Source organism: Mastigoproctus giganteus, chromosome 7 (assembly GCF_048544385.1).
Source record: "Mastigoproctus giganteus isolate SK-2022 chromosome 7, ASM4854438v1, whole genome shotgun sequence".
Taxonomy (NCBI): Eukaryota; Metazoa; Arthropoda; class Arachnida; order Uropygi; family Thelyphonidae; genus Mastigoproctus; species Mastigoproctus giganteus.
In genome coordinates, this window is record NC_143581.1 from 35,704,872 (window position 1) to 35,726,149 (window position 21,278).

Sequence of the window (21,278 nt, forward strand, 5' to 3'; positions counted from 1 at the left end):
TTGTCACCCCTCTTCCCCCACCCACTGAGCGCTGTTTTGACCGGGAAAGATAATTTTAGCCACGCCCATGTTTTTTTTTTTATGGCGCTTTAAAATCCACATTTTTTTTTTTTTTTTTTTAGGTTTCATTTTATATTAAATCGGCGATCGCGAATACGCGAAACCGCGAATACAGATACCGCGAATAGCGGGGGTTTACTGTATTTTGCATCTACACTCACACATGAGGAGTTAAAGTTTGAAAATAGCAGAAGGTTATCAAATTGTAGCAGGGTGCTTAATGATTTTGTAATAACTGAGAGCAATTTGTAATAACTGAGAACAAAGTGGAGGAGAAATTGTTGAAGTTAAGCATAGAAAGGCACCTGGGGTGGATGGGATCTATCCAGTTATATTAAAGGAGGCAGCCAAGGAAGTAAGCAAACCCATAATTATGAGAGCATCCTTAGACTTAGCGGAGGTCCTCACGGACTGGAGATGTGCAAATGTATCCCCAATTCACAAAGGGGGATCGAAGGGTTACAAGAGTAATTACAGACCAGTTAGTTTAACTTCCGTTCCGAGTAAAATAATGGAGTCACTGGTTAAAGATGCAATGCAGGATCATCTAGACAAGACTGCACACAGCATGGGTTAGTTAAGGGTAAGTCTTGTCTGACAAATTTGATAGGATATTATGATGTGGTTACAAAGGAACTGGATGCAAAAAATAATTTTGATATCACATATTTGGATTTCAGGAAAGCTTTTGACACTGTCGCGCATGGAAGACTATTGTACAAATTGGAGCAGAATGGTATTAAGGGTAAGTTGCTAGAATGGATAAAAGGATGGTTGAGTGGGAGAAGACAGAGGGTGGTAATCAGTTGGGTGCTGCTCTTCGTGGACTAATGTTATTAGTGGAGTCCCACAGGGTTTAGTGTTGGGTCCACTGTTGTTTTGTATATTTATCAATGATATTGGTGAAGGTATATCAGGCTTAGTGTCAAAGTTTGCAGATGATACAAAGGTTGGCAGGGTTGTTAATGACAGTGTGCTACTGCAACAGGATCTAGAAAATTTGGACAGATGGGCTAAGAAGTGGCAACTGAAGTTTAACCTTGACAAATGCAAAGTACTGCATATGGGTAGAAGTAACCCCAGAGAAACGTACCAACTGCGTGGTACTACACTTAAGGTGGTAGAAAATGAAAAAGACCTGGGAGTAATTGTGCAGTCAGATATGAAGTTTTCTGAGTAAAGCAGACAGGCTGCCAGGGCAATAAAACTTCATATCTGGGGTTTTGTCAATGATATAGGAATTTTGCTAGCAGGGAATAGGAAGTAATTGTATCTCTGTATAAGGCCACGCCTTGAGTAGTGGGTACAGGTCTGGAGGCCTCATTTTAGGAAGGATGTAGATTTGATTGAGCATACAGAGAAGGGACAACAAGATTGGTGAGGGGAATGAAGGGATCCTCTTACTAAGAGAGAGGCTTAAGTTCTGCAAATTGCAGTGGCTGGAGACTAGGCATCTGCACGGAGATCTGATTGAGGTGTATAAAGCCTTGAATGGGTTGAGCATGCTGAATTCTGATGGGATCATTCCACTTGTTCAGATTACGAACCTAAGGGGCATAAATTCAAATTAAGGAAAGACAGATGTAGAGTAGATGTGCGGAAATTTGCCTTTAGCCAGTGGGTGGTTAATTGCCGGAACAAACTTCCATGTGTCATTGTTGATAAGTTAAATTAATTTAAGGAGGAACTGGACAGGCATTTGAAGGGAATGGTTTGATTTTTTTTTTTTTTTTGGCTGATGCTGCATAAGCTCGTACACTTGCTTTCTTGCATCACATGCCACTACTACTACTGCATCAGGTACAATTGAGAATATTCAGCGACAGGCGAAACAAAAATCAGAATCTGTTTCACTTAATAATAAAAACATTACACAAAAATATTTTATTAACGTTCCATATGTACAACAATGGTAGAAACAATTCCTTAGTATTTTTAAAAATATGGAATTTAAAATTGTTGCGCAGCCCATAAGTAAACTCCACACAGTATTTGAAGATGAGGAAGAAAACTACGGTTGTTAATATGGAATGTACCAATGTAGTCTATAACATTGCATGTGGGGAAATGAACTCTTTTTATATTGGTTCTACCCAAAATTATCTTTCGATGCGAATACAACAACACCGGGCATCCGTGATGACAAAAAGTAGAAGTGTGTCTGAACTTTCCTTTCATGCCATCCATGAGACCCATATGTTTGTTTTGAATGAGGCAAGAGTAATTCATACACAATATGAATATACAAAACTCCTAATAGCCGAAACACTTGAAATTAAGTTAAACCCTAACACTATAAATGTACCTAGACCATACATGAGTTTGGACTCGTGGACCTTTACACACATGTGTAAATAACATTATTGTATTGGTTAATAAAAATAATCTTGTTGCGGTACTCTAAATTGAATCTTATTTTTAGTATAAAAGAGAGTGGAGATTAAGTGTCACTTTACTTCTTGTGAGCACGGACCACCCCGAAATAACTTTGTCTCTTATTAAGAAGTTTAGTCTATAATATTTTAGTAAATTTGAGCAGTGCAGACGGGCTACAAGAGTAGCTCATGGATTATTATTAATGATATATACAGGAATTTTTCTAGCAGGGATAAGGAGGTGATTATTCCCTTGTATAAGGCAATGGTCAGGCCACATCTAGAGTACTGTATACAGGTCTGGAGGCCTCATTTCAAGAAGGATGTAGAGCTGCTGGAACGAGTAGAGAGAAGGGCAACTAGATTAGTGAATGGAACAAAGGGGTGCTCTTACGAAGAAAGGCTTAAGTTTTGCATATTACAGTGTCTAGAGACTAGGCACCAGCGAGGTGATTGATAGAGGTGTATAAAGCCTTGAATGGTTTGAGCATGCTCAATGCTGATGGGATTCTTCCTCTTGCTCAGAATAATCACCTGAGAGGGCAAAAATTCAAATTGAGGAAAAAACAGATGTAGAATAGACGTGTGGAAATTTGCCTTTAGCCAGCGGGTAGTTGGTTGGTGGAACAGACTTCCACCCCCTTGTCGTGGAAGTTGATAGCCTAAATAAATTTAAGACTCAGCTGGACAGGCATTTCGAACGAACAGAGGGGTGAAGTGGAAGTGGTGTTTTTTTTTTTTTTTTTGGCTGATGCTGCATAAGCTTGCTTTCTTGCATCAAATGCCTCTACTAATGCTAAAATTTATTTACTAAACTCCCAGCATTGGTGTACATGCAAGTATACATGCACCTGTTCCTATTCTTAGCCACCCTAACACAACCCATGTGTTTACTTGTGCTGCAATGTCTCCCAGCAGTCGCTGAAGTACCCTGCATCTTGTTTTCCAGGCTGCTGCTCATTCCAATAGAAGCAGTGCAAGAATCACTTTCACCTCTGCCAGTGGCTACTGTTAATCTATTAGTTCTTGTATCCCCCCTCAAGCTAGCAGTTTCCAACCCACCTAACACTGCACTGCCTTGATAACATCAGCATTTATCACTTAATTTATCGCTAATAGTACCTTATTGGTATCTGTTCGGTGTAATGAATTTATCTTATGGACATTATTATTTCTCTATACATTAAAAAAAGTTTTCCTCCTAGTGATATTTATTTGAGCCAATGGGAGAAGAGGGCGAGGCAATTACATCACTACAAATGTCAATTAGTTATTGACAACTGCCTCCATAACGTTTACCAATCTCGTGCACGTGCTTTCCTGTCTAACATTTGATGTTCCTTTGTAATGTGTTTTGTATATTAATTAATATAGTATATTTGTAAATAGTTTAGTATTTTGTAATACAATTTAGATTTTAGCCAAAGACCTTTTTCAGTTAAATATTTTAGTCCAGCTCTTTTGGATGTAACAATATTCCTCATGCATTATGGAACCCGAAGCAAAAAGGCCTTTGCTAAAATTTATTATTTGGCTACCACTTCTCTCTGTGCAGTGGATGTGGTCATAGAATGTAGTGATTGCACAGTCGAGTTCAGTGGTTGGGTGATTATTGTGAATGCGTTTTGTTTCTGATTGTTTTGTGTTGTCGGGGGGGGGGTTGTTGTTGTTGTTATTTGGTTTTTAAGAGCATTAGCAACTAAGGCCATATTGCTCTGGGGATATGTGGTGGTCATTCCCTGACCTTTGCGCATCCTCCATATTTGGTGGTCACGGGCTCGAACCCCAGTCTAATCAAGAAGCGTGTGCTGCTCCTGCCCACCTGGCTACGGAGGCGCCGTCAGTGGGGGGGTTGCTTAGCTTAGGTAGGGTGTTTATCCCCTACATCCCGCTGTTTTAAAATCGGAAAACGAGTTCTTGATTTTAAAGTAGCTGCAAGGGGTGGGGATAACACCCTAGGCATGTCAACCAAGGAGGAAAGGGGCAGGTCTAAACAGTGAGTAGCACCTGGCACTCACTGCCTTCTTCCTGACTTTTAGTTGAAGTATGGAGTGGTACCCAAGATCTGAATTTGTACCAGGCCGTTTCCTAAATGACATATGTAAATGCAGGTAAATAATTACATTGTGATATTTATTTGACTTTGAGAATGCCGCTCACTACAAATGCATAGGTAAATAATTACATAGGTAATTTCCCGATTATAATCAATCAGTGCATTTCGACAGGTGTGTCTTTTACATAGAAAGAATTTGACTTGTGCCATCATGCCTCTGCATATTATGTAGAAAATTATGCACAGAGGTTGGCAAGCAAAGTGAGCAGGGGGAAGAGCCCTAGTTATTATTATTATAATAACTCAGTGACTGTATTAAGTTGTTTTAAAAAAAGTAGTTATTCATCATGCTGAATCATTTATAATGTCAATTAAATTCTTTTAGGAATTGGAAAAAACCACAAAGATGCCGCAAGTGTACGAGCTACTCATCCTATTCCTGCAGCATGTGGGCTATATTATTTTGAAGTAAAAATTATTAGCAAAGGAAGAGATGGGTATGTGTATGTATTTAAAAAAAAAAAAATAAAAATAATATATATATATATATATAATTTTTTTTTTAACCTGTTTCTTATTTTAAAGTAAAACTGTATTTTTCTTCTTTTTGTAAAATGAAAATAAATAATAATATAGAAATGTCTGCTAAACATATAGGTTGATATTGGGGAAAAAAAAATCAATAATTTAAAATTTTTTCAGTGTATTTTTACTCTGACTGCAGCTAAAAATTTTGGTTTTCCCTTCCCTTTATTAATTATTTTTTGATATTCATTGCAAAAATGAACATTAAATCTCTATTCAAAGCCTTTTAATGTTCTAAAACATTTAGAAGAAAAGTAGAGTGAAAGCGAGCCTAGTTTCTCAACTTCAGAGAGAGCGACCATTATTTGTGATATGTTTATGTCATGGAAAGGTTAAATTCAGGATTATTCTCAGTAAAGATACATGTACATGTTTAGAAATTAGAATGTTGTTGATGATTAGCATAAGAGAAGCAAACCTTTTTTTTATATGAGGAGAAAGACACATGCATGCACCCACACAGTAAGTAGTCAGAGGACACTAGCTTTATCAAGAGCAATTGCTGTTTCTCCAAACTTTTTCACAGAATTTGTCCACAGATGAGTAACATAAATCAAGATATCATTGATGGATTGGCACTAACAGAATCCATATTGGTGATTTCTAATTATTTAGAAGGGCTGTAATTAGTATAAAAGTTGGTGGTTGATGGATTCCTGTATTATTTTGGAAAGAGTTGAGTAGTATGATAATTGGAAAAAAGGCATTTGTCACTTATACTTTTTAGGAATTGGCTGGATGTATCCAAGTGGATCTAGATATATGCTCATATTCAAGCAGAAAGAGAAACCACTAGTGGAATATAAAAACTTTTAAATTGGCATAAAATAGGAGTTAACTCTGGAGCATTGGTTTTAAGAACAAATGGAGGCTTCTTGGCACCAGAATTATTCAGGATTCTTCTAATCCTTTTCTGTGAGAAAACCGAGGGAAGCATTTAGTGTTATGTATTTGGTATGGTACAAGGAGAGTTGCCAAAGTTGTCAGTGTTAGAATTGGAAAAATAAGATAGTAGTAAGTCACCTTTATTTTAAGATAAAAATAGCAGCTTCTGTTAATGGCTTTGGCAAGAGACCAGAAAGCTTGGCTACCATTTGGACAGAAGTTAGTTTCCTACTTTTGGACTTCTTAAAATCAAGTTTGACTTTACATTAAACCCTTGGTTTTATGGACCTTGATTTAATGGATATAAAAAATTTGACAGGCACTAGAATGTGTTCACGAAATCATGTGATCAGAAGGCACTGCAGTCGACAGCAGGCATCCTAGTCTGTTTATGGATATACTGCTGTCATGTCATTAAGTTCCCTGTTGTTTTGTTATTACCTTGCACACAATGTGCCTTCATGGCATCTAAGAAAACTGGTGAAAAGGGAAAGCATATTCATCTGAATGTTATGCAGAAATTAAAGCTGTTAGAGACATTAGGTTTTGGTATGTCTGTTTCCTGCATCTGCGAGAATATGGTGTGAAAAAGACAAACCATGTCAGGTGTTGGAAAAAGCAAGGCTGAGCTTAAGGAGTCTGACTCCGGAGACAACTATATCTTGACTTCTTCTTAGCTCCAACTCTGAATAAAGATTTCCCAGGAACTACTATATGGTCATGGTAAATTATCTTCTACTATGTGTCAACCAGCAAAGTCAAGGTAAATAAAAGTTTGTTTTTTATTGTTTTGCTTTATTTTAGTGTTTCTAATACATACATATAACTGTTTAAATATTGAATTATATTTGTTATAAATGGTCTGGAGGGAACACTTTCACTTAATGGACATTTTCCCCATTAGTCCATAAAATCAAAAATTTACTGTATTAATAATCCGTTTACAATTGTTGAGTGTCAGTATAGGCAGAAGAGAACCAATGATTTTTGATGCATGCCAATTGATATACTCTGAAAAACAGCATTGACACATTTCTGGAATACTCTAATTCAGATGAGGGCATTCCAACATCAGACTGCATTGTACCTTTGGTATCTACTTGCAGGCCATGTTATAAAGAATAATCATTAATTTATTTATTCCCTCCGATATACTGATGAAAATACCAGACAGCCACCATACAAGTATATCTGTTTAGAGCTGTGGAGCACAATCAAAGGTTAAAATGCAGCAAAATTTGTAAGGTATCTTCTGTGGGGGGAAAAGTATACAAAAACCAAAATTAGTTTTAAAAAACCACCAATCAGGGAAGGGTTGTGCTGTGAATAATTTAAATACTTCAGTCAACTTGCACATAAATGAGTGGAAGGCTTAACTTGTTGCAGATAAGGATGTTGTGTTAGGCATACATGTTTGTCATGTTACTAGAGCATGATTTGCATGAATGCCGAATATTCTGTATGTGACAGTATGGAAGTTAGTGTTGCATTCAGTTTTGTGGTTCTATCCATAACACCACCACAAGCACAGTTGCAAGTGGGCGATGCCCAAACTTAGCTGATATTTACCCTCAACTTTTTTTCACGGATGGATGTAGACCAAGCATGTTTTGGGAAATCCAAGACCATTTTGACTTGAATGGGACAGTGAACACCCAAAACTAGAACCATTGCCTGCATTGCACAGCACTACAGGAAATTCCTTTAAATGCACTTAAGATTACTATATGGTGTAGTTTCAAGGCTATCTCTTGATCTATTTTTTTTTTTTTGAAGAAAACTTTGAATTGATACAATTGCAGGTCCTGTGGAGCCTGTTATCTGCATGTACCTTAGATAGAGTGACGTTGTCATTCTATAACTGCAATAGCAAGGATGCCTGAAAACAACAGTTTGTATGCAAGACAGTACACCTTCACATATCAAGAAATTTGTACAGAAGCTGCTGCAACAGTATTTTAAAACTGAAAGGAAAAGGTAATAGTATTTGTTATATAGTACAAAGAAGCTACAGGCTATTGCTGCATTGGCAAAAAAAAAAAAAAAATCACAAGTAGATAAGAAAATGCAAATTATATGCTTCCCTCCACACACAGGTTCCTTTCCAGTTGACCTTGAATTTATTCAAACTGTCAGCTTTAACTACCTGCGAGGGCAGTATGTTCCAGTAATCAACAACTCACTAGCTAAAAGAAAAATTCCTACAATCTAATCTAAACCTCAAGCCCTGTAATTTGAATTTATGACCCCTAATTCTGGAATTCTTTATGTAAGTAAGAATTCCACCTTCATTCATCTTACTAAACCCTCTCAGAGCCTTATAAACCTCAATTAGGTCACCTCTGAGGTGCCTGGTTGCCAAGCTCTGTAGCACACGTAATCGGAGTCTTTCCTCATACCGATCTTTCTACCGATTTCACCATTTCAGTTACCTGTTTTGGACCCTTTCAAGAAGTTCAATGTCTTTTTAATGAGGTCTTCATACTTGAAAGTATTCCAAATGCAGTCTTACAATTGCTTTATATAGTGGAATTAAGATCTACCTATCTCTACATGATAATTCGATAAATCATTGATAGGACACCATGGTCTGTCTTGGCCCCCTCTTTACACTGTTCAGAAAACTTCATATCTGCCTGTATTGTAACTCTCAGATCCTTTTCCTCCTCCTCTGCTGTTTTTAATTCAACCCCACCAAATGTATAATTTATTTCTGGGTTGCTATTCCCCAAGTGTAAGACCTTGCATTTAGCAGCATTAAAACACAGCTGCCATTTCTCTGACCATCTTTGAAGTCTGTTCAAATCATCCTGAAGGAGCAGTGCTTGGCACTGATCATTAACAACTCTGTCAGTCTTTACGTCATCTGCAAATTTTGACATCACGCCTTCTGTCCCTTCATCGATGTCATTTATGAAAATGAGAAACAACTGTGGTCCAAGAACTGATCCTTGAGGGACTCCACTCCCGACATTACACCAATCTGAAGAACATCCATTAATTACAGCTCTCTGCCTTCTGCCCCACCCAGCAGTCTATCTTAGAATCTTACCAGTAATCCCAACCTGTTCAAGATTATATAGTAACCTCTCATGAGGGATCGAGTGTGACATCACACCCTCTATCCCTTCATTAAGTCATTAAGATTCAAACCAGTGATTGCTTCTATGGATTTGAATGCTGGCTTTGTGCTGTACATTACTTGGGGGGTGGAATGCTCTGATGATAAAGGTTTAGAACTTGGAGTTTCTGTCCTCCTTGGGCTGGAGAGTGTTTAATGATCCAGAGCAGCTGCTGACCTTTTCTTCTGTCCATGAGGAATTATATATTGATGTCACTATTGGCTCTGATATGGCAGTGTCACGTTTGAGTGACTTGTCACAAGGGTATCACATGATACCCTTGTGACAACTGACCACAGATGTATAACATATGAGCACTGTGTATAGAGACGACCTCGCATGTGGTTGGAGACCAGTAGATTCTCTGTAAAATCTGTTAATTGGGTATGTTTTGATGAAATTGTAGATCCTGTTTTGGCTGTTGTTGCGAATTGGGAACAATTAAGTGGAAATGATAGAGCTAGAGTACTTACTAAAATATTAAAGTCTACATGTTGATTAACTATAAGAAGAAAAACTGTAAATTGGTGGAACTCTGAGTTATCAACAATGAAACAACAAATAAAAGATTTCAAAGGTCCAGAATATTGAACTTCAGTGTTTTACAACATGATAACAGAATACATTGACCTCAGGAAGAGTTATTCATCAAAGATGAGATGATAAGAAATTGGAGATACATTAATCAGCAAGGAAATGTTGATCAAGGGATCTGTATATAGGGTTATAACAGATAAGATTTGTTTTGATAATGTATATACTGTTAATGACAGGAGCCAGTTAATGAGCCAGTTGATTCAGAAAGACAATCCTGACCTAATTAGTGACTTGTAGAATGTTATATTGGCTGAAAAATGAGGATTGTCTCTTCTGAGTTGGAGTCGCTCTTAAGAAGAGCTCAACTGTGCCATAAATCTTGTTAAAGGTGGCAGTGCTCCTGGGATTGATTTCTCAGAGACCCATGTTATCAAACACTTCTACTCTAGACATCCAGGTACATTGCTGAACATGTACATTTGTTTAGCTGAGGCTGTATTCCTTGTAGTTTGGAAGATGGTCATTCTGAGGATAATTCTAAAGTCTCCGGAGACCTTGAATGAGTCAATCTTACTGTTACCTTTCAAAAATACTTGGCAGAATTTTTGAAAGACTTGATCATTACTAGATTTAATGCAGTATAGTGTAGTTAGAATTAATGTGAAGTAAACAGTTTGAATTTAAAAAAGGAGGTTCAACTGAAGATGTGATTAAATATGTGACCAACATATGGTATGTGGACTTTAGAGGTCTATTTGATGCCCTGTGGTGGAGTAGAATCCTCTGCAGGGCTAGAATTTCCCTCTGTCCTGGAGACTTGTATAACATCTTGAAGGATTATTTCTTGGAGCAGAGAATTATGATATGGTCCAGCTTGATGGAGGAGGTCCAAGTAATCGAATGAGGATGTCTGCAGAGGTAATTTCTGTGGCGATACATATGGAGTATGGTCTTGGACAAGTTCCTTGAGCATTAAATGGAGATACTCAGGCTGTTGCATACACAGATGATTTGTTCTTTTTAATATGGGAAAATTCAAGAAAAGAATTTGAGGATAAGGCCAGTCTTATTTTAAAGGAATTGTTAGACTGGAATAGTCCATAAATTGCAAATACTAGAACAGAAGGTTGTTATTATGCTGATGAAAGGCAAGTTCAATCTGCTGAGACCACTGCTTGTTAAGCATGGGGATGTTTTTCTGAGTTGTGTGTAGATCAGGTACTTGGGCTTGTGCTTAGAACAGAGGCTTTTCTTCACTGAACATGTGAAGTGTTTGAAGCAAATGATTAAGATGTTGTCCAAGCTTCATAGAGTTTTACATGTTAGATGGGGAATAAAAGGTTGAATGTCATATGAATGCATTTTTATCCCCATCATTACTTATACTTCTGGAGCTTGGTTTACTAGAGCTAAAAATTCAATGATTAAAAAGCACTCATCAGCATTACCAGCAAATGGCAAGAGAGGTGGAACCATTCGGAGAAAGGGCGGGGGGGACTTTTGTCTTCTTGTCATTAGTTACTGCAGTTAATTTCAGAGCAAAGCCTTGGTTTCAGTTCTGTCTTAATGCTTGTTTCCTGCTGACTGGACATGGTCTAATGTCTAGGTTGAGCCAGTTTAACTTGGTAAGGTCAGGTTTATGTTTCTGTGGAGACTTTCCCTCCATGTCATGCTTGAGTGTCTTTATTATCTTAGTTTAAGATCTCACTTGAGAAGGAGATACTCTTTCTGGATTGGCATACTATTAAAAAACTATTTTATAATCAAAATTTTTTGTGAATCATTTCAAAACTTTTCAAAAGAAGGAATAGAGAGCTCCTAGATAGTTGTAGCCTGCCTCCTTATGGCAGGGATGGTAATTGAAGGCATTGAATGGCATAATGTGCCATTCCCTGCTGTGGGGCAAAGTGGAATAGCTCTCTTTGGTACTCACTTTTGAGTTAATGTTTATTAGTTTAATAATTTATTGTTGAAATTTACTTTTGGAAACATTAACCCCGAATAGTCAAAATTCAAATTTTGGATTTTAGTGCATATGGGTTTTGCCCCTGATGGCACTTCAGAAGTTCTCTTTCCTTGATATGAACATATCCCTTCATCAGTGTGATTAGAAAATCAGATACAACATTTATCTCAGAATTGAACTTTGGGGGACTTCTCTTCTAATGTTAGACAAATCTGAAAAGTAACCATTAATTACAAGCCTCTACCTTGTCCCCTGTAGCCATCTGTGATCCATCTTAGAATCTAGCCTATGATCCCATCATGTACCCAACTTCTCATGAAGGACTAAGTCAAATGCTTTGCTGAAATCAAAATAAAACAATGTCAAAATTTATTTATTTACATTCTTCTCACCCATGTGGCATGCAGATCCCTAAAACAGTGGTTCCCATACTAGGGGTCATACAAAAAATAATGTTTGTGTAGATGCTTGAGGATCACAGGATAGTCTTGGAGAAGAAATATTTTTGGTTAAAAATGGAAATCAGCAGTGAGTAGCAAGTAAAGTTGACTGGTCTATTATTCACCCACCTGAATTTGCCAAGTAAACTATATGGTGTGTTTATTCCTGATTTGTGAATAGTAAGTAAACTTTTCCATTAAACATGCCATTTAAAGAGGATAGTGGTTGGCGAGACCCTCTCCAATGTATGCACATTGTAGTCATTTGTCAGTTAGCTTTTTGTCATGTTTGTAATGTGTGCCATTAGTATTAGTCATGTAGTGCAAGGAAGCCACATGCTTTTGTTGCACTGGCCAAAAAAAAAAAAAAAAAGAGCAAAATGTAGATAAGAAAATACAAATTTTGCACTTCCTTCCTCGGGCAGGTAACTATCCAGTTGACCTTTGAATTTCTTCAAACTGTTAGTCTCAATTACCTGCAGAGCAACTTATTCCAGTAATTAGTAACTTTCTGGGTAAAAGAGAACTTCCTACAATCTAGTCTAAACCTTGACCCCCCCCCCAATAATTTGAATGGCCTCTTAGTTCTGAAATTCTGTATAACAGTGAAAATTCACTTACATTCATTTTACATACCCCTCTCAAAGTTTTATAATCCTCAATCAGGTCCCCTCTAAGGTGCCCAGTTTCCAAGCTCTATAGCCTACATAATTGAAGTCTTTCCTTGTACAAATGTCCTTTTGCCAAACTCACCATGTGAATTACCTGTCTTTTGAGATAACAGAAGAGGAGAAAAAGCAGTATGTACTGGAACTTAAGAACAAGTTTGAGCTTCCGCAGATGACTCAGGACAAAGTTATCGACGAGGATTATTACAAATTTCTGAAAGTGAAAAAGCCCAAGAAACCTATAGGTAAAAAGAAATCCAAAGAAGAAAAAATTAGTCAAGAAACACTTGTCATGATGAACCGAAGATGACAACTGAAGAGCAAGGATAAACATTGACAAGGACAAAATTGAGTATGCTGAGTTATGCAAAGCCATTAGAAAGAGACTCAGAGAGGACATAAGAAGATTTAAAACAAGAAAAGTAGAACAAGCATTAAGGGAAAACAAAGGACTTAAATCATCAGCCATGAGCAGTAATACAGAAAGACAAATGATACTGAAACAGAAGAATAGCGATGGCATACTTATAAATAGCAGAGAAGATATAATTCAAATAGCAGAAGACTACTATAGAGAATTATCCAAGAGCGAGGGAATGATGCCAGCAGTGGGGAAGATGGATCGCAAATTAGTAACACATACGACATACCTGATGAGGTAGAACATGCGTTGAAGAAAATGAAGAATCAGAAAGCTCCGGGGGAAGATGAAGTTACTGTAGAGTTGTCAAAATTGGGAGGAAGAGACATGACACAAAAACTGGCAAGACTCTTCACAAAATGCATTAAAAAAAGGTGTGATGCCTAAGAAGTGGAATAATGCAACCATAGTTTTGTTGCATAAGAAAGGAGATTAATCAGAAATTGGAAATTACCATAGTTTTGCTGCATAAGAAAGGAGATTAATCAGAAATTGGAAATTAAAGACCAATTAGCTTGTTATCCCACATCTACAATCTGTTCACAAGGATCATTACTAACAGATTAGAAAGAATACTTGATGAGAATCAACCGAAAGAGCAAGCTGGCTTTAGGACAGGATTATCAACTATGGATCACCTTCATGTAATGTCACAGCTAATGGAGAAAGCAAATGAATATAAAACACCATTATGCCTGTCCTTTGTGGATTATGAAAAGGCATTTGACTCCATACAGCATAAGGCAATGTTTCGAACACTGGAAAGACAAGACATAGATACCCCATGTATTATGATTTTGAAGAAAATATATGAGAACGCTACCTCCTTTATTAGACTAGACAAAGACAATAGCAAATTTAAAATTGAGAAAGGAGTTTAACAAGGAGACAAAATCTCCAAAGTTGTTTACTGCTGCCCTTGAGGAAGCTTTCAGAAGATTAGACTAGTCACAGAAATGAGTCAATGTGAATGGAGAGTACCTAAACCATTTATGATTTGCAGATGACATTGTGGTCATAAGCCACGATCCCAAAGAATTAGAGGAAAATCTTAATCAGTTATGCAGTGTTAGTAAGGATTTTGGACTAAAGATGAATATGGCTAAAATAAAAGTAATGATGAACAAGTATGCCAAAAGAAGGGATATAATAATTGAAGGAACAGTAATTGAAAAGGTGGAGTCATACTTATCTGGTACAAGTCATCAGCTGTAATAATGATAAATCGCTAGAAGTCAAGAGAAGAATAAATTTTGGATGGATAGCATTCAGGAAATATATTCACATACTGAGGAGCAATATCACAATTTGTCTGAAACATAAAATAATGAACCAATGTATACTACCCACCATTACTTATGGAAGTGAAACTTGGACACTTACCAAAAGAATGGAAGAGAAGCTGAAAACGACACAGCGAAGAATGGAACGAATTATATTGGGAATCAGACTGTTAGATAAGAAGAAAAACACATGGATTAGGCAGCAAATCAAGTAAAGAACATTCTTATCAAAACTAAAGAAGTAAAATGGTCTTGGACAGGACACATAGCTCAAAGACATGATGACAGATGGACTAAGAGAATAACAGAATGGTACCCAAAGAAGAAAACCTGGAAGACAACGACGGAGATGGACAGATGAAATTCATGAGTTTGTGTGTGGTAAATGGATGGCCATTGCACAAAATAGAAGGAACTGGAAAGTTGCTGGAGAGGCCTTCATCATGTAGTGGATTGATAATGGCTGATGATGATGATTCCCGAAGTGCGTAGTGTGCATAGTGATCGAGTCAGGTGCCATCAATGGTTTCCCACATCTGCACCATAAGTACTCCTTGTGAAGAATACAGTGCCAATGTAAAAGCCAGAAAAGTGTTGTGTGTAGCGTAGTGTTGGGTTCTGGATTTTAGCCACAGGGCCCCTGGTGGGGCCTCATTGCCTGCACACTGCTAGGAGGTAACCAGGCTGCCTATTATTTTGTGGTTGGTCTCCACCAGGGTTGCTTGAACTTCCTGAATGGAGACCAAGTTAAGAAAAAAGCAGACTGCAGAGGAAGTTCAGGGGTGTACACAAGAATAAGGTATAAGTAAGAGCGAGGGGATGTAAATGAAGGCAACCCCCAGTTATCAATGGAACATTAGTTCCACCAGGAGAAAAGGGCGAGGGTAACCTCGAGGAGGGAGAAGAAAGGACACCGAGCAAGGGTGTTGGGTGAGGTTGCCTGTCAATATTGGAGTGGTTTTAAGCCACTGAATCCTACCCAGTCCTAGGACTGGGTTAGCAAAACCGGTACAGTTTTGCAAACTGGTACCCAGGAAGTACCTGAATTTGCAGTCATCCTATTCATCATATGCAGGATGAGAGCCCCTACCTTGACAGGTGTCAGGGATTTCAATGCTACCCTGGGAGACCTAGGGTTAGCTGTGTTCAGTTGGTAATCCTACCCCACCATAGGTTAGATTAGCACGATTCTACCATCACGGGGAGTTAGCTGGTCATTCATGTGAGTTTTTTTGGTCAGATTAGAATCAGGTTTAGGTTGAGAGTCTTTAGTCAGGGCTGTCTGTTGTTGTTGAAGTCCAGGAAGTGAAATCAGGTGTAGGAAGTACTGTTATTTCCAGTGAGACAATCCAGGAAGAATAGTCTGTTCTAGTTTAGGACAGGTGCATGAAGTAGTAGAGATCTAAGTTGGGGGCATCAATATGTATGCCCAGGAAGGTCAGTGGAGAGAGCCTTTGAACTAGGATTCATTGGCTTCTAGTGACCCAGGACACAAGATTAGTGATCTTCTCCATATGAACAGACCCTGAGCAAATCATGAGAAGGCTTTGTAGTAGTTCTTGTTGTTTAAGAAGGGATGTTACTGCCTGCAGGGAATGTCCTGAATGGTGGTATACAGGATGGATCTTAGATCTTCATGCAAGGGACATTTATATGTGGTCCTAGTCCTCAATGTGACCTTACATTTCCTTATACAGTGGGATTATGACCTCCCTATATCTACCTGGCTGCGTGTTTACACTGCTCACAGAACTTCACGTCAGACTGTATCATAACTCCAAGGTCCCTTTCTTCCTTTAGCATTAGCATTAGTAGAGGCATATGATGCAAGAAAGCAAGCTTATTCAGCATCAGCCAAAAAAAAAAAAAAAAAACCCTCTCCCATTTCACCCCTCCGTTCGTTCGAAATACCTGTCCAGTTGAGCTTTAAATTTGTTTAGGCTATCAACTTCAACAACAAGTGATGGAAGTCGGTTCCACCAACCAACCACCCGCTGGCCAAAGGCAAATTTCCGCACATCTATCCGACATCCGTCCTTCCTCAATTTGAATTTATGCCCTCTGAGGTGATTATTCTGAGAAAGATGAAGAATCCCATTGGCATTGAGCATGCTCAAACCATTCAAAGCCTTATACACCTCTATCAGATCACCTCGCCGGTGCCTAGTCTCCAGACTCTGTAATTTGCAAAACTTAAGCCTTTCTTCGTAAGAGCAACCCTTTGTTCCATTTACTAATCTTGTTGCCCTTCTCTGTACCCGTTCCAGCAGCTCTACATCCTTCTTGAAATGAGGCCTCCAGACCTGTATACAGTACTCAAGATGTGGCCTAACCATTGCCTTATACAAGGGAATAATCACCTCCTTATCCCTGCTAGAAAAATTCCTGTATATCATTGACAAGACACCATGAGCTCCTCTTGCAGCTCGTCTGCACTGCTCAGAGAACTTCATATCTGCCTGCACAATTACCCCCAGGTCCTTTTCATTCTCCACCACTGTCAGTGTCTTTGTTTTTAATTTAGCACCACCAAGTATATAAGTTATTTTAGGGTTGCTATTTTCCAAGAGTAAGACCTAGATTTTACTGCATAAAAACATAGCTGCCACTTTTCTGACCATTCTTGAATCCTGTTCATGTCACTCTGAAGGGGGTGCTGCTTGACATTGATCATTGCCTTCTTTTTCCCAGTCTTTACATCATCTGCAAATCTGGACGTTGTACCCTCTGTCCCTTCACCAATGTTTTTCATGAAAATCAGAAACAACAATGATCCAAGAACTGATTCTTGGGGAACCTCACTCATGACCTTACACCAATCTACAGAATACATTAATCACAGCTCTCTGCCTTCTGCCCTGTGGTCAACCTGCAATCCATCTTAGAATCTTCCAGCATGTTCCAGCTTATATAGTAACTTCTCCAGTTTATATAGTAATCTCTCATGAGAGACAGTCAGATGCCTTGCTAAAATCCAAATAATTTTAAGTTGATGTCATTCCTTACATACAGCTCATGAGTAACTCCGTCAGAATAGCTCACCAGGTTAGTTAAACATGATTTCCCTTAACAAAACCATTGTATCTTCTTCAGATTGCCATTTCTATCTTAATCTTAATTATGCTCTTAATGATTGCCTCCAAGATTTTCCCTACCACTAAAGCTAGAGTAACCAGTCTGTGGTTACTGACTTCACTTTTAAAATTACCTTTATGTATTGCTGATATGTTGGCACCTCACCAATCCAAAGGAATGTCTCCAGAGTCCAGTGATGCCCTCATAACTAACCTCAGTGGCTCAATACACTCTCTTGCTGACTCCATCAAAATTACTGGGTATATGCATTGAATTCCAATATCCTTATTTGCTTTAGGCTCAAGTTTTTCTAATAAACAGTCATCTGTAATTTTGAAATCATTAATTTCACACGTCTCAGCCTCGGTCACATATCCTCTTTTCTTGAAGGGTATTTTATCAGTGAAGAATGATGTGAAGTACTTGTTCAATTCATCTGCAAAATCAGGTGGGTTATCAAAACTTTTCCACATCCATTATGTAGTGTTGCAATATAATTTGTTTTCTTAAGGTGGTAGTTGACTCTCATCAACCTGTGCAATACCACCAATTTGCTTATTAAAGGCTTGTGGTGAAACCCATGTTTAGTCTCGCAAAGCAAAGTTTTGACAATCCCCCCCCCCCTCTCTTCCATCCTGCAGTGTGATTGTTATCATTGGAGGTTATGATGGGCATCATGGTGAGATCCAATCTTCCTTACATTTTGAGGATATACAGATCTAAAATGTTCCTTGCACTCTGGCTGGTAGGTAGTTCACTGGGCTGAACCTCTTGATAACTGTCTAGGTGGCATCCAGATCAGCTGGTATATTGTCTCATAATCTCTACTCTGCCAGTTAGTGACTGGAGGAAATCTAAGCAGTGTGCATGTGGGAGGTATTGTTGGGGCTGCATTGTGTCAAGGAGCTGGGTATATCCTTGCCTTATGTATGACACATCCAAAAATTTCATTACTTCATGCAACATGTTCTGCCCACTTTTTCTTACTACTGAATATAACAGGAATAGTCAAACTAATAGAACACTTATCTGCAAGAAAGATGTAAACCTCCCAAACACTTCCTCCTTCATTTCTCAACTATACTTGGTCTCAATTCCAATCTCAGTAATATCCATTTCCACTTACAGTCTGCCAATCCCCACTTACTTTTTGACAGAATCTCAATTATCAGTTGGTTCAACCACTGCTCATCTGAGCTGTCTTAATATTCTGCGTATGAATCCTTTTGCTTCAAAGGTGGTATTTGTATATATGCCTGCTCTGATATTCTCTGTCAGAGATTTAGTAGCTTTGAATCTCCTCTTTTTGATCTTCTTTGGTTTAAAATATCTCCACTCCCATTCTATCAAATTTGTGCATTGCCTCTATTGATTTTACAATTCTACTAATCACTTAGAACTCTTTGACTTCCTTTCTTTGAAACTGCAATTTCTCCATTCAATTTTCCTAACAGTGAGATGATTTTCTCTGGCAATTTTAATGTCATAACTCCAGTTAGCTTCTGTTTTGTAGTCACACAGATCTAGCTGGTCAAGATGCTGAGGCTTTTGTAGTTACTAATGACCTCACTCAGATTGTTCATTTACCTACTAGACAATCCTAACCACATAGCCTGTACTCTTGATCTTTTTCTTATGAACAACTCTTCTAAGTACATTATCGAGGTGAGCGTTCCTCAAAGCACCTCAGATTACAGCTTGGTGATGGTCTCATCTCCGATGGAGTTTTTCTCTTGTGGTCATTCTCAGCTTTGTGTTGTTTGTTTTTTTCTTGGTGGTTGGATTACAGTTCTAACCATCATATGCCATTACTATTGCTAATGTTTTTTGGTCTCTTTTGGTTATGTTCAGAATTCTGTGATCCCCAGTCTGTGTAAAGCTTTGGCATTCAGTGTCCATATTTCACGAGAATATGTTAAGACAGGGAGGATACGTGATTAAAAATTTGTTGCTTGTGACAGAGTGGCAAGTTTGTTTCAAAGACTATATTAAGTTTTCTAAATGTTTACCATCCCAATTTTATGCACCATTCAATTACCATCTCTTGAAATTTCTTGTCTGAGGTAAACATACCCTTGTCCATTGGCCATGATTTTCTTTGGTCTGGTAAATTGTTGAACATAACCTGTGTTTTCTTGATATTCATCTTCAAACCAAACTTCTTGCTTTCATGCTGCAGTTCTTCTGGATCATTGGCAAAGAGAATGATATCATCTGCAAATTGTAAGTGCTACAGGTAATCTCTAATTATCTTGAGTTCTCAATGGTCCCAATTTAGCTTGGAAATAATTTTTTCTAAACAGGCAGAAAATAGTTTTGGAGAGACTGTCTCCCCTTGTCGGACACCTTTTTCTATTTTGTGCTGCTGTTTGGATGTGATCCATTGTACCAAAGCCACTTCTGAAACCTGCTGTTCTTTGGGGTGTGCTGCATCAAGTATTGTATTTATTCTTCTTGAAAGTATCTTTGTGAAAACCTTGTAGACAAGTGGCAGTGTAGTTATGCTGCCAGGACAGCTCATGGGGTTTTGAAAATGATATGCAGGTATTTTGCTAGCAGGGATAAGGAGATAATTATCCCATTGTATATTGCATCTTGAGGAAGATGTGGCCTGATCAGGATGTAAAGCTGTTGGAATGGATGCAGAGAAAATCAATGACTGTTGGGAGGAGAGAAAAGAAGTTCTCTTACCAAGAAAGGCTTCATATCTGGAAATTGTAGGATCTGGAGACTAGTCACCTGAAAGTTGATCTGATTGAAGTGTTTAAAGTTTTGAATAGCTTGAGCAAACTCAGTACTGATGGAATTCACCTCCTGCTCAGACCATTAGCATTACTACTGGTGCAGGATGCAAGAAAGCAAGTTTATATAGCAACAGCAAAAAAAAAAAAAAAAAACACACTTCCCATTTTACTTGTCCATTCACTTCAAAATTTTTTCCAGTTCATCCTTGAATTCATTTAAGCTGTCAAGAGATGGAAGTTTGTTCCAGCAAACAACCATTTGCTGGCTAAAGGCAAATTTCTGTACATCTATTCTGTAACTGCTTTCTTCAACTTGAATTTATGCCACTTGAAGTGCATAATCTGAGCAAGAGGACAGAACCTTATCAGCAGTGAGCTTGCTCAAACCATTCAAAGCCTTGTGCACCTCAATCAGTTTACCTCACAGCAGAATTCCTGTATGTTGTTGAAAAGACCCCTATGAGCTGCTATGGCAACCTCTCTGCACTGCTCAGAAAACTTCATATCTGACTGCACAGTTACCCCTGGTCTTTTTCATTCTCCACTGCCCTGAGTATAACACTAGCTGTTGGAATATTACTCTGGGGTTATTGCTACTCAAATGCAGTACTTTGCATTTATCAATGTTAAACTCCAGTTGCCACCTCTCAGTCCAACTGTTCTAGATCCTGTTGCAGTACTGTACTATCATTAACAACTTTGCCAACCTTTGTTATCATCTGCGATCTTAGACATTAAGCCTGGTGTGCCTTCATCAATATCATTGATAAATATAGGAAGCGACAATGGGCCTAACCGAACCCTGGGGGACTCCACTAAAAACATTAGTCAATGAAGAGCAGTCTCCTTTGATTACCACTTTCTTCATCCACTCAACCATCCCTTTATCTATAGTCGAACTAGCCCTTAATGCTATACTTCTCCAATTTATATAGCAGTCTTTCATGTGCAACAGCATTAGAGCTTTCCTGAAATCCAATATCAAAATTAATTTTTGCATCCAATTCCTTTGTGGCCATATTGTAGTATCCAATCAATTTGGTCAGACAAGACTTCCTCTT

General features: G+C 38.2%; 1 protein-coding gene across 2 annotated transcripts in view; it reads left to right on the forward strand.

The window, feature by feature from the left end:
* RanBPM (Ran-binding protein M) overlaps positions 1-21,278 on the forward strand; it is a 380,347-nt gene that overhangs the window by 25,037 nt on the left and 334,032 nt on the right. Inside the window, exon 2 of one of the 2 annotated variants that reach the window (XM_090377616.1) lies at positions 4,877-4,994. In XM_090377616.1, the coding sequence (XP_090233742.1) occupies positions 4,877-4,994 (118 nt within the window). The remainder of the gene's footprint in view (positions 1-4,876; positions 4,995-21,278) is intronic. The other variant, XM_090377617.1, reaches the window with a different exon arrangement.